Source organism: Limulus polyphemus, unplaced genomic scaffold (genome assembly GCF_000517525.1).
Source record: "Limulus polyphemus unplaced genomic scaffold, Limulus_polyphemus-2.1.2 Scaffold1001, whole genome shotgun sequence".
In the NCBI taxonomy this organism is placed as follows: domain Eukaryota; kingdom Metazoa; phylum Arthropoda; class Merostomata; order Xiphosura; family Limulidae; genus Limulus; species Limulus polyphemus.
Window position 1 is genome coordinate 154269 of NW_013666611.1, and position 15255 is coordinate 169523.

At 31.4% G+C, this 15255-nt stretch overlaps 1 protein-coding gene across 2 annotated transcripts in view; it reads right to left on the reverse strand.

Moving 5' to 3' along the window:
- Positions 1-15255, reverse strand: part of LOC106461629 (E3 ubiquitin-protein ligase TRIM9-like) — a 52377-nt gene that overhangs the window by 3565 nt on the left and 33557 nt on the right. For both annotated transcript variants that reach the window (XM_022388638.1, XM_022388639.1), the window contains exon 6: positions 13002-13140. In XM_022388638.1, coding sequence (XP_022244346.1) covers positions 13002-13140 — 139 coding nt within the window. The remainder of the gene's footprint in view (positions 1-13001; positions 13141-15255) is intronic.

Sequence of the window (15255 nt, forward strand, 5' to 3'; positions counted from 1 at the left end):
TTAGTATATCGGAAACGTTATAAATTATATTCTGATATAAATATAGTTATGATAAGTTTGCAACTTCTATTCAGTGCTTCTGGCTTAGCAGCGTTTCTTATTGTTCCTTTATCAACATTAAGTTTGGAAGCTGGTGTCATTGAAGTAATTTATAAGTATATAAACATATCTGCTAAAAAAACAAAATATAAAAGGTCTATAACCTTTAGAAAGATGCTAAGTTTATTTAAATGTTAAAGTATTACTGAAGAATAAATTAACTTAAAAGAGAACATTTCACACAAAAATTAAAATACTTTCCAAGAGAGAAGTACATTAAACAGTAAAGTTAAATGGATATAAATGAGATGAAGTGAGCTGGTTGATTGGATGCAAGATAAATTTTTAATACCCCTTAAATGCAACTAGCCAGATATTTCATTACTGCGGACCTTTTCTTTACTAAAATTCAAACATGTCTAGCTAGAGGTGATCATGTTATTAACAGAGTGGATAAAGCACGTAAGAAACGTAATATTGCTTATAGTAAATCAAAAGCTATAGCTGAAAGACATATGGCTGATCAAGAATTGATAAAAGATATGAATTCTATTCAAGATCCAATTTTACGTGTTGCTAGAGGAATTATAAAACCAATTGTTAAAGCTAAGAAAACATTCAGTCTTGGTATTTTGTCTGTTATGTACTGTTTAAAGTGTAAAATAAAAACTAAAACAACCAATATTCAGGTTTCAAAAAATGGAAGACCTATTATTAAAAAATATTTAAAGTTTGTTTTGCAAAAAAGTCTGAATTTTAAAACATAATTTTGAAAGAAATATATTATGATCCAGAAAGATGTTTCAGCAGTATAAAAAGCATTAAAAAGGAAAACTCAGTTACCTCAAAAAGAAATAACAGAATTTTTACATCAGCAAGATATATATTAGATATAAATTTGAAAGAAGAATAGTTTTCGTAACACATACTAACGATCAGTGGCAAGCAGATTTACTTAATATGAGACAATTTAAATCTTACAATAATAACAAAATAATAACAGTTATATATATTTTCAGTATATATATACATGGATGTTCCAATCGAAGCTCGACTCGCAATCTGAGGGTCGCGGGTTCGAATCCCCGCCACACCATACATGCTCGCCCTTTCAGCCGTGGGGGCGTTATAATGTGACGGTCAATCCCACTATTCGTTGGTAAAAGAGTAGCCCAAAAGTTGGCGGTGGGTGGTGATGACTAGCTGCCTTCCCTCTAGTCTTACACTGCTAAATTAGGGACGGCTAGCGCAGATAGACCTCGTGTAGCTTTGCGCGAAATTCAAAACAAACAAACAATCCAATCGAAGTTAAAACGGGAGAAGAAATAACAGAAGCACTGAAAGTCATTTTTAAAAAGAAGAAACCGAAAAAAAATTCAAACGTTAAAAGGAACAGAATAATGACACTCAAAAATTATTTAATGAACGAAATATTCACTGGTTTAAAACTGAAAGTGATCTTAAAGCACAGATAGTTGAAAGATTCAATATAACTTTGAACACTGAAATGTGGAAATATTTTACTGCGTATAATATTAATAAATAGATTGATGTTTAAATAAGTTAATAAAAATGATAATAATTGATATAATAGATCAATTAAGATGGCTCCAGTTGAAGCAAGTAAAAAAGAAAATGAAAGTAAAGTATATGATAATCTATATAATGTAAAAACAAGTTGACGATAAGGTTAGAATTTCAAAATATAAAGGAACATTCAAAAAAGGATGTTCATTATAACTGAAATTTTACAAACAGATTTTACAATTTATATAATTAAAGATCTAAATTATGAAAAAAAAATGGAAAGAAGCTTTTACGAACCAGAATTGGTTAAATATGATAAAAAATTTATAAGGTTTAAAAATAATTAGAAAAAGGGATGATAAAGTATTTTGAAAATGATTAGAATATCTAAATACATTTAATTCTTGGTTTAATATTTCTAATATAATCTTAGAGGGTTTATTTTTACTTCTGATATTTCCACTATTAATTCTTCTTCTCTTAAATCAAGTTTGAAATAGTTTCCTTGATATTTTATGGTTAGTTCTTTCATTCTATTGTAAAGATTTATAATATTAGGTTCATTCTCAAAATGACTTCCATTTCCGGACACACTTCTAATATATACTTTTGAATTAACATTACTCTTTTGAGTTTTGATAATATAATAAAGATACAGATGATGCTTGCTACTTTTCACTGCTACATGATGTTTCATTTAATCTATTTCGGGTTTTTGTTCATTTATAATTTCTCGTGTTGAATTGACTGCATTAAACATTATGTGAGTACTATCTATCATGCTTTTACTTGTACTATCATTATTAAGAATTTGAACATTTAAGTGTTCAATGTGATACTTACATTTTTGTTCTAGTTTATATTCACCAGTTTTCTAATTGATAATAACACTTCAGATGTTGCTCAATCAGTAATTTGCTCTGCTAAATACATTTTTGATCTAAATATTAATTTGTACAACCCATTTTCATTAATGAAAACTGTGTGAGGTTGTGTATTAAGGGGGCAAGTGTCTGACTGACCCTTTATATTTTTTAGCATTTGTTTATTTTTAATATCAACATTGTCAAAAATAGCTTGAGTAGAAATGTTATATTCTAATATTTCAGCTACATCCTTAGCTTTAAACCAAGGATTACTATTTTCATTTAAAATGAAGTATACATACTTATCAGTAAACATTAAAGTATTGTTTTTACTATTTAATGCCCCTTCCATTTATTTAAAACCTTTTTATTAATATAGACCTATTTTTTTGTGAGATGAAAATATTAAGAGGGATTCGAAATAGAGCCCCCTTATATTAAAGAATCGGTGTTTTGGATCTCCCTTTTACTTGCTGTCAATGTATGATTTTTCCGATTAATGGATCCAAGTAAAACGTTTGTAACCATCATAAAATCTTACAGATTTTAACTTATAGTATTCAATAAACTGTTTTCATAGTTTCCTGTTTTATTTAATTTAATTTCATTTATTTCATTTTTAACTTGTAAATAATCACAAATATTTTAAACAAAAAATAAATAACTTATATGTTTACCTTTAAAGAATATAACGATGGTATATTTATTCACTTATCAAAATAAATCATTCTATATATTACTTTAGGATAAGGTTTCTTGCTTAGGTTATAAGAACAACTACTGCTATCATCGAAAACTGCCCATTTTTGACATATTCCATTCTAGTGTCATCTCGAATTCTTTAATTTTACATGCCTCATCATTACTTTCAAAAAGTTGTTCTAACTCATCCATCTAATTAGGAACTTTTTTATTAATAAACTATTTGTAGTACCCCGTTATGTAAATTCATGATTAATGAAAGGTTATCTTAGGACATGAAAAGTTGCTTTCCTTTACATGTAATTGTAAAAAATGACCATAAAAACTGTAAAACACAAAATGTGAAACCGCAAGTTTGTTATGTGTCTCTGCATGGACCCAAAAAACCTTCTTGTCACATTAAGTGAAGATCCATCAACAAAGGGCGAAGTAGTGGTAAAAAATTAAAAACACCGATAAAAACCGCAAAATTCAAAATTGAAAATTTGTATGTATCTCCTCATGGACCCAATAAACCTCCATATCACATTTGTTAAAAATGCATCCACACCCTGCGAAGTAGTTACATGGACAGACAAAAGATAGTACTATTATATTTATATAGATTCTAAAATTCATACATGTTAATAAAAAAGTTTTTAAAATATAAATGGAGGAATGTAAAAAGTGTATTGTTTGTAAAGTTGAAAACCCTCTCGTCGAATTCAATAAAAATAATCAAACCAAAGATGGTCTTAGGTCTTGGTGTAAAAAATGTGTTAGTGATCATTATCATGCAACAAAAAATGAATGATATGAAGAAGTAAAATGTCAATGTGGATCGAAAACCATTAAAATACATTTGGAAAAACATAAGGAAAATCTCCTCCATGGAAAGATATTAAATAAAATTAAAAAGTGTAGTATGTGTAAGGAAAAAGAAATCGCTTAATGATTTCCATAAATACAAAAATAATAGTAATGGTTATAATTCGGTGTGTAAAAAATATGTAAGTGATTATTATAACAGAAATAAAAATAAAAGTTGTTAATACATTTCTTTGAGAACACAAAGAACGTTATGCACGTATAAAAAGAATGGAGATAAACAATGAGGACTATGTTAATAAAAAGTTTCCTAATAAATTTAATGCATAATAAATGGAATGATCAATAACCTTAAAACGTTTGAAAGAGTTTGTTAAAAAAAAGAATATCATGGATATTCTAAACTTAAAAGAAATGATTTCATATAGTTTCTTGTCGATAAGAATCAAACAGACGATTTTATAAAACTTCTTTGAGATATGAATGAAACTGAAATATTTGCTAGGAAATATAAGTTTCATGAATGTTTAATAGCCAAACCTAGATAGAAACAAATACAATTTGATGTATGTGATCAATATTATAAACCGTCTTATAAGAAATCTCATATCGAAAGAAAAAAGCATTATATGAAAATGAAGTTTTTTAAGAAATTGAATCTAAAACTGGAAAATGGTTGAAAGAGTTTGCTAAACAAAGGATATAGTTGTTACCCTAAATTTGGAAAAGATGTTTTAATAAAGTTTCTTATCGATAAGAATGAAAAATATATATTTGCTAGATAATATAATTATCATGAAGATTTAAATGCTAAATCGAAGAAATGTAGACAGACGTCCATATAATGTGATGTATGTGGAAAATAGTATAAACCATCTTATAAGAAATCTCATTTGAAAACTCAAAAAACATTATATGAAAATAAAGCTATTCAAGAAATAGGCCCCCAGTGGCACAGCGGAATGTGTGCGGACTTACAACGCTAGAAACCGGCTTTCGATATCCGTGGTGGGCAGAGCACAGATAACCCATTGTGTAGCTTTGTGCTAAATTACAAACAAACAAACAAATAAAGAAATAGAAACAGCTTACGAAGGACGATTGATAACTTATTTAATAAACAATGTTAACAATTATACTCATGAATTTTTATTTTAATCTATAAAATATTGTTCCTCCTAAAATTTATGAGTTAAGAGCAAAATGAATTTAGAAGTTAACGTTAAATTGACTTGTGATTATCGAATACAAGAAGAAACAGAATAACTCTGAAGTCGATTGATCTGGATGATTATTATAGAGATGCTGTTAAAATTTTAAGAGAAACGACTGAGTTTGAAGCGAGAGGATCTGGATAAACCTTAGAAAGCCTAGATAGTTTAGAGCTTCGAATCAGTAGATATACACCATTAAGTGGTTCATGATATATCGAATTACCTAAAAAGATACACATTAAAAAAGCTGTGTTAAATATTAAAAATGAAGATCAAGAACGTTTCCTCTATTTTATATCAGCATATTTATATCCAGCAGATGAAAAAAAAACATCTAGGACGAGATAATAATTATAATAAACTAGAACAATTGAAATATATTTAAGAAGCACTGAAGTGCCTTTTGCTATAAATGATGTTCCAAAATTTGAAAAGAAGATGGATATATCAGTAAATGTTTACAGTTATTATGAATAATGTAATGTTTATCCATTAAGTATAGCTAAAAATACACGAGAGTGGTATGTTAACCTTTTATATGTTAAAAGTAAAACTAGCGCACATTATTGTCTTATCAAAATTTTATCTCGATTAATCAAAAGTCAAATAATAAAGCATGCAAGAAAAATATATTCCTGTGAGAGATGTCTGCAGCATTTTTTTATTCAGAAGACAGACTAAAGGAACGTGAAGAAGACAAAAGAAGCTATGAAAATTGTAATGCCTTTAAAGATTCAATTATAAAATTTTAAAATATTAATAATTCACTAAGAGTTACTTTTGTTACATATGCCGATCTTGAATGCTTAAATAGAAAGATTGATACTTGTTACCCAGATCCCTCTCGGAATTATACAGATGTTAATCAAAAACATGAACCTAAAAGTTTTTGTTAGTAAATCAAGTGTTTTCCTGGATATTATAAAGATTCTGTAGTTTATAGAGGACCAAACGCACAAACTAAATTCATGGAAATGCTTAAAGGAGAAGATAAAGAAAAGGTTATAAGATAATGATAACAACATGGGTGATTTAATTGAAGAAGAATGTAGAAATATTAATATTTTTCATGTCTGTGATAAACAAATAGGTGTTGAAAAGAAAGTTCTCCAGCATGATCGTTTAACAAGACCGGTTCATAATAGCTGTAATCTGTTATATATAATTCTTTCATTCAACCCACTGTTTATTCATAATATTAGTGGATATGATAATCATCTGTTTATCAAAGAATTAGATTAGAATAATAAAAAAAATGAACTAATTCCAAACAATAAAGAAGAATATATTTCATTTAAGTAAAAAAAAAAAAAAAACTACAGTAACATGGAATTAAGATTCTCAGATTCGTTTAACTTTATGGCTAGAAATTTAGTTAAACTTTCAAATAATATAAAAAAAAAGAGTTCAAAAACTGAAAGAAGTATTTTCCAGAAGATAAGCTCGATCTTGTAATAAGTTTGTTTGTTTTGAATTTCGCGCAAAGCTATACGAGGGCTATCTGCGTTAGGAGTCCCTAATTTAGCAGCGGAAAACTAGAGGGAAGGCAGCTAGTCATCACCACCCAACTCTTGGGCTACACTTTTTCCAACGAATAGTGGAATTAACCATCACATTATAACACCCCTACGGCTGAAAGGACGAGCATATTTGGTGGAACAGGGCTTCAAACCCGCGACTGTCAGATTGCGAGTCGAGTGCCCTAACCACCTGACCATGTTGGGCCCTTGTAATAATTCGTTTGTTAAATGTAATGAAACACAATTACCACCAAAAGAAACATTTTACAGCATATTGAACGAATATGACATTTCAGATGAAAGCCAAAAACATGCACAAAACGTTTGAGAGAATTTAAAATACAAAACATGGGAGAATATTCTGAACAGATGTTTTGGTATTAGCTGATATTTTCAAGAACTTAGATATGTTTGCTTGAAAACTTATAAATTAGACCCTGCTTGACACTACACTGCACCTGTTACATCATGCGATACAATGTTAAAAATGGTTGATGTTTAATTATAATTATTGGCTGATTATGATATGATCTTAATGCTTGAGAAAGGTATTCGTGAAGGTATATCGTAGTGTTGTAATAGACATAGCAAAGCAAACAATAAGCACATGAAACATTATGATCGTAATAAAGAATCTATATATTTAGCTTATCTAGATGTTGATAACCTATACGGATGGACAATGAGTCACTATTTACCCTATGGAAGATTTAAATGGAGTGATACGAATACTGATGTAATGCATGTACCCGATGATTCTGAAATAGGTTATATTTTAGAAGTACATGACTATCATTCATATATACCCCTAGCACCAGAAAACAGAATAGTGACTAAAGAAATGAAATTCATGATAATTTTATATGATAAGAATAATTACGTGCTTCACTACAGAACTCTGAACCAATGTTTATCATTGGGAATGAAACTAAAGAAAATACATAAAGTGTTAGAGTTCATGCAGTCTGATTGGCTTAATAACTATATTGATCTAACTGCACAAATGAGAACTATAGCTACTAATGATTTTTATAAATTGTTAAATAATGTTAGAAAACGATTGTGTTCTGGTACAAACAAAGTAGAAAAGTTAACAGCTAAATCAAACTTCAAGAGAAGAACAGTATTTACAGAAACGTTATCCACTATTCATATGAATAAAACAAAAATAATATTCAATAAACCAATTTAAGTTGGTACGAGCATTCTAGATATTTCGAAAACATTGATGTATGATATCCACTTTGGATTACTTCAAATTATTATACTAAACTACGGATTCATATATTTATCATATAAAAACGGATGATCTCTATAACGATATAAAAGAAAATATTAATTTATTTGATACATCAGAGTACCTAAACGATGATTCTTACGGCATTTCGTTAGTAAACAAAAAAGTATTGGATAAAATGAAAGATGAGACTAATTGGAGAATAATGACTGAATTTGTAGGGCTTGGATCCAAAATGTATGCTTTAAAATTACAAGTTGATAAAGTTTGTAAGGAGTTTCAAGGTGTAAAGAAATGTGTTTGTTAAAAATAGAATTACATTATATGTTTGTTTGTTTATAATTAAGCACAAAGCTACACAATGGGCTATCTGTGCTCTGCCCACCGCGGGTATCAAAACCCGGATTCTAGTGTTGTAAGTCCGTAAACATACCGCTGTGCCACTGGGGGGTAACATTATATGAATATAAAGAATGTTTATTTGATCAGAAAAATATATAAAAAACTATATATATATATATACTACTGTGATTGTTCCAGGGATATGACATCCTTTACTTTAAAGTCACAGTGATCGAGTGATCGTCAGTTATGGGGGTAGTGCCTTCGCCACGAAAAGAGTGGTATTTATTGATGTTAGTATATAATGTTATATTTGTTTGTTTTACAGCAGGGATACATTGGGCTACCTGCTGTGTTCATCGCGAGAAATCGAACTCCGGATTTTAGCGTTGTAAGTTCGGAAACTAACCACTGTCCCACCGGGAGACTGCCATGTTTTATTGGTCTGTAACAAATTACGAGTTTTAACTTCTTTTGGTAGAACTCAATTTTGAATAACTAATAATTTTGAACAGCTTGGAATATGACTTTCAACAACATAGAACTTTAACTTGAACTGTTGAGAGCTTTACATAATTTCGAATTCACATCACTCTCCAATAAAGGCTTCACACCTACACTCGTTTTTACCTTTGAAAAAATATTGTTTTATTGTGTACAACTTGTGTCTAATCTCTTTCTTCGTGTCGGACTCAGTGAAGGTTGCGGAAAGTCAAATTTCTTCTCCGCACTACATTTTCTGGCGAGCCTCTAGTTACTTTGCGGTTCTTACCCAATCACTAGGAATATGACACCTGGCTTTCTGCTTATTATAAATGGCTCGGACAAAGGATGGAAGCACTAGTTCATAAACTAGCTTATAGCGCTACCTATAATGTTCATTCTATGTTTCTTCGCTTTATACTTACTACTTATTCTGATTGACTCGTTGAAGGATGAAACACGTGCTGGGTGACTCGTGTTACCTACAACATTTATCTTTTGCCTTTACGGCTGTCTGCTTACTCTGATTAGTTCGTATTAAGTAACCCTTAATCGTAGGACAATCACAGTTTAGCTATCGCTCAAAATTTAAGCAAAGACATAACTTATATCTAACTTCTAAAATGTCATTAATTTTCTTGGTTTTCTTTGTTCTTTTCTCTGCTAACTATTAAAGATTGGTTCGTTATGAAGATCAATTCTCCAGGTCCTTAGCGAGTTATTTTGTATGCTTGAGATAAGGTTATTAGCCATGCATTAAAATGACACTAGAGATGCTCGCATACGTCAGTCTTTAATTTCATATCATAAATAAATCGATTAAACTCCTTACTGTTTAATATCAAATACAATAAAACAATAAAAACAGATCCAACAAATAAGTGAAGAATTATAATAAGTTAATATTAATATATCAAAACGAAAAACAAAGCCTAATGTGTACAAACTTACTACGATTAGTCAACGTTAAAATATTATATAACCAGATCTAGTCCTATTATATTACGAAAGAGAATATGATTCGTTATTCCAAGTGATAGTTTTCCATCGTTTGCTCAGTTAAAGTCTTTAATGATGCACTTAATGTAAGATATGCGGTTTCTTTTTATAACAATCTTCAACCTTCGTTTGTACTAGGGAATGATTAATTTTGGAAAGTTGAGTTAATTGATATTTTACATTATCACGTCCACTGGTTTTTCATTTCTTCAGTGCATCATCCCCATTGTGTTTAACAGAAGTGTGAATTTCCTCGTGATATACTGTTTTATCTGGCTATTTGTGACAGCTGCAATGGGATTCACATGCAAATTGTGTGACAAAAGGCCCATTACTAGGTGGAAAGGTGCTGCCTCAGAACGTTTGGGAGTCAAGTGTAGTGTGTGTGTATTTATAGATATATAATCAAAAACACCTTAGATGTGAAAAAAAGGGTGCGGCCAAAAAAAAAAAAAGGATTGAACGTGCGACTTAAAGGAATGAAACCAAAATTGGCGACCAAACTGGTAGCTACACTTATAACATTAATAATAATTTTACAGCAAATATTCATTCATTAGTTAAATAGGCCGTGTATCTTGTTTTACTCATCATCATGCCCCAAGTTGAACAAAAAACACGGCCTGGCTAACTAACTGGCTAAGTCGCACGCTCAATCCTTTTTTCGGCCACACCTTTTTTACACCTAAGGTGTTTTCGATTAGATATCATGAATTTTTGTCAAAACATACCAAGAAAGAAAGTGACACTCGACAGTAACCAACATAAGCTTTAGGATCGCAACCCTATTTTTCGGAACAGGCTTATGCTTCACAGAACCAACCAGATTGCTTAAAATACATGGTAATAGTTTTCCTCTCTAACGCAGTGTTAATAACTTCCTTTATAGTACTGCCATGGAATCTAAATTAACAGTTTCTTGTTATCACCCCCATGCACTCGGTACAGCAGTTTCAAGTATTGCTATTTACGCTAACTGCTTAAGCTAATATTACATAACGCTAAACGCTTTTTAATTAAGAGAATGTCATAAAATTTAATAAATTTGTGCTTAAAAGTTGGCAATGAATAACCGTCCAACCGTGTGATTCTTTTGAAAACTTGAGCTAGAAACTGCTAATATAGTTTGCTTGGCCTAACCAATACTTATGTATCTGCACGTGCTTTCACCCTCAAGTTTTGCTGCTCTATGTCAGCCATCTTTAATACGAATGGCAAAAGACTAAAAGCGGTCTACTTTCACTCTCAGATCAAGCTCTAGTAAACATTTCAGCCCGATAGTTCAAGAGACTTTTATCGTAGACGTGCGCAAAAATACTGATCAAAATTGAGCGATTTTTGTTGAATATCTTTGCACATGTGGCTTATATTTACACAAAATGAGACTCCTAATTGTTGGTTATAAAGATCTATCAGTGTAATAAATTTCAAAATAAATCTGTAACATTTGAGCATATTTTTCAATCAAATAAAGCTTCCGTACTTTCGGTGCGAAGAAAAAAATAGGAAGAAATTCAATGAAAATTGCCTTTAAATTTGGTGAAGTAAGGGTCCAGTAGATTACATCCACTTAAAATATGTGATAGTTTGGATTACCACAGTCCGAGCTACAGAAAGAGGAAAGTTGCTAAACTATCACTCAGTGTGTCCTGCAAGTTGTTTTGGCCGCGCGTCACACTACAGTGTGTCTTGATATATGGTTGTGGCTTATAAATATCAAACCGTGTAAATGAAATTTGAAAAAAACAAAAAACAATTATCTATATTACTCTAGAATAAAAACAAAAGGAATTGTATTTCGTACAGTCTATGTAAAAGGCAAATACATTTTACTTTAAAAAACAACAAGAGTTTTTACATAAACACGTGGTATATGGACGTTCTATACCAAATTTTGTTTCTGCATTTTACTTATGTGGTGAAAAGTTTCTGGAATGGCTTACATGGTATAGTTTCTGTACCAGGAGTGACTCATAGTTTCTGCACTGAAAGAAACTCAGATGTCATAGTTTCTGTATTGCTAATGACTCACATTATATAGTTTCTTTATTGATAATGACTCACATTATATAGTTTCTGTACTAAAAATTACTCACATGCTAGTTTCTGTATGAGGAAAGGCTCAAGTGTCTTAGTTTCTGAACAAGGAAAATACAAGCAACGTGTTTATAGTTTCTGTACTCGCATTACTCACATATTATAGAGTCTGTACTCGAAATAATTCGCATATTATAGTTTCTGTTCAGGAAATGACTCACATGTTATAGTTTCTGTTCAGGAAATGACTCACATGTTATAGTTTCTGTTCAGAAAATGACTCACATGTTAGTATCTGTATGAGGAGTAACTCACATTTTATAGTTTCTGTACTAAAAATTATTACTGTTATATTTTTTTGTTTCGAAAATGACTCACATGACTCGTGTGCTATAGTTGATGTGCTAGAAATTACTCACGTTATAGTTTCTGCTATAGAAATGGCTCACATATTATACTTTCTGTAGTAAAAATATATAACTCACATGTTATAGATCAGTAGTTATTATCAATATTGTTTCAGTTTCTGTAATAAATTTCCTTGAAAATGTTTAGTTAAAAGACTTACTTTCTCAGTTACAGTTGTATCTTTTTCACAAGACTTGCCTTCTTCTGTAGACAGTTGTATCTTTTTCACAAGACTTGCCTTCTTCTGTAGACAGTTGTATCTCTTCGCAAGAGTTACCTTCTGTAGATATTTGTATCTTTTCGCAAGATTTATCTTCTTTTGTAGACAGTTGTATCTCTTCGCAAGATTTTCTTTTTTCTGTAGACAGTTGTATCTCTTCGTAAGACTTACCTTCTTCTGTAGACAGTTGTATCTCTTCACAAGACTTACCTTCTTCTGTAGACAGTTGTATCTCTTCGCAAGAGTTACCTTCTTCTGTAGACATTTGTATCTTTTCGCAAGACTTATCTTCTTTTGTAGACAGTTGTATCTCTTCGCAAGACTTACGTTTTTCTGTAGACAGTTGTATCTCTTCGCAAGACTTACCTTCTTCTGTAGACAGTTGTATATCTTCGCAAGACTTACCTTCTTCTGTAGACAGTTGTATATCTTCGCAAGACTTACCTTCTTCTGTAGACAGTTGTATATCTTCGCAAGACTTACCTTCTTCTGTAGACAGTTGTATATCTTCGCAAGACTTACCTTCTTCTGTAGACAGTTGTATATCTTCGCAAGACTTACCTTCTTCTGTAGACAGTTGTATCTCTTCGCAAGACTTACCTTCTTCTGTAGACAGTTGTATCTCTTCGCTGTAAGGACTTTCTCCTTTACTATTGAATGCCTTAACTCGAGCCTTGTATTTGGTATTAAAGTGAAGATTGTCCACCGTTGTGACTGTTTCGATTCCACGATAAACTACCTGAAATATGACAAGGTAAATATTTCACGGGTGACCATTTATAATTTTAAATATTTACTAAATTTTGTTAAGATGAGCTAAGGAAATAGAAAGAGTAAACATTAACGTATTTTATGGAAAAATTAATTTCGATAGATGTCAATAATATTTTTAACTACTAAAATGTCACATTGTTGTGTTATATTTACAGTTTTGAAAGTTTCTCCACATCACAGCTTCATGATGAGTTATATTTTACCAGTTTCACAAATACATTACCAATAATTTATTTAGCTAAGTCTGAGGGCTTATAACGCTCAAAATGGGATTTCCGTTCTCGCTGTGGACACATTATAGATAGGTTATTGTGTAGCTTAATGCTTATCAACAAACACCCAAGTATAACAACAGTGTTTGAGTATGATCACACCCAGGGAGATAATGGGAAGATCAAGGAAATTTCCCCGAGGCCAACGGCTTCAAAGAGGGCTCTTGAAAAGGCAGAAAAAATGTGTAGTCAATCAATACCGAATATTTAATTTTTCGTATTTTATTTTAAGTAACATAATTTCATTCATAAACTGCTATTTCCCGTTTGCATTTTCTACACAGTCCCAGTAGAAGGGAAACGATAATTTAGCAAGTTGGAGCTGATTAAACATTTTTTTGAATTCCACCACTGCTTAAGACAGACTGACAAATCTGGGAACGCTTGCACTGTGAACTTTGACCTATGATTGATCACTTTATCAGACAGAAGGCCAGGAAAGTTAACTTTTAACTCGCAGAGATAATTAATTGATTTAATTTATGGGTTGTTGACCTCGCCAACAAAACTGGTAATAAACAAACAAATTAATTTAACGTTTAAAACGGGTTTGTATACATCTGTAAAAGTTTGACTTGTTTACAATACTATGTCTTGGGATGGTTGATTGCGCATAAAATATTCATGACCATAGATAAAGGCATTTGATATTTACATATCTTTCACTATTGTGTTTTTTTAATCGTTAAGTTATGTAAAATATAATGATAATTATAGACAGTTTCACATTAAATTCGGCCCGGCATGGCCAGGTGGTTAGGGATTTCGACTCGCATTCTGAGGGTCGCGGGCTCGAATCCCTGTCCCACCAAACATGCTCGCCCTTTCAGCCGTGGGGGCGTTATAATATGACGGTCAATCCCATTATTTGTTGGTAAAAGAGTAGCCCAAGAGTCGGTGGTGGGTGGTGATGGCTAGCTGCCTTCCTTCTAGTCTTACACTGCTAAATTAGGGACGGCTAGTGCAGATAGGCCTCGTTTAGCTACTGCCAACTGGTATCAATTTCTTTTTCAAAGAATCAAGATCAGCAGCTGCTTCTCTAAAATTCATTTTTTGGGTCCTGAAGACGTTTCTACACTCGATTGATAGATGATAAAAAATTTCTCCAAAAATGCAAAAGTACAATAAAATCAAATGTAAGCATGCGTTGCAGAATATTATGAGTACCACATTTTGTTTAAGCCGTGTTCCCATTCTCACTTAATTGCTCTAACAGTCCTAGCAATTCATCCAGTTTTTCATGTACAACTTTTACTGCCTTTTCTCTTGCACTCCACCGTGTTTCTGATTCACGCTTGAAAAAGATCTGAAGCTCCTGTTGAAGTTCGTCCCATCGAGTTGTTGAATGAGCAAAGAAATTATAAATGGCTTCAATTATATCAAAAAAGGTAATAACTGTTGTTTTTTGACTTACAGCATGAAGACATGCTAAGTTCAAACTGTGGTTGTCACAGTTTATAAATACTGCTTTTGGATTCTTGTTCAGAATTCTTTGTTGAACGCCTGACAGATGACTTGACATGACATCATAACATTATGAACAACAATCACTCAATAAAATTCCATCCGCTTCTAATTTTGTGCTTATTGTTTTCTCAATATTAGCAGCGTCTTTTTCCTTTATCTGCATAAAGTCAATAAATGACTCTCTGACTTATACTTTTCTTGTCTTAAAGTCAATATCAACAAACCGAATCACTTGAGCCAATTGCTCAGGATGAGCTAAATCAGGCGTGAAATCAAACAGAATATAGTATTTGTTTCTACGAATTGCTGACAAACAATAATTTCGCACATGTGAAGTCATG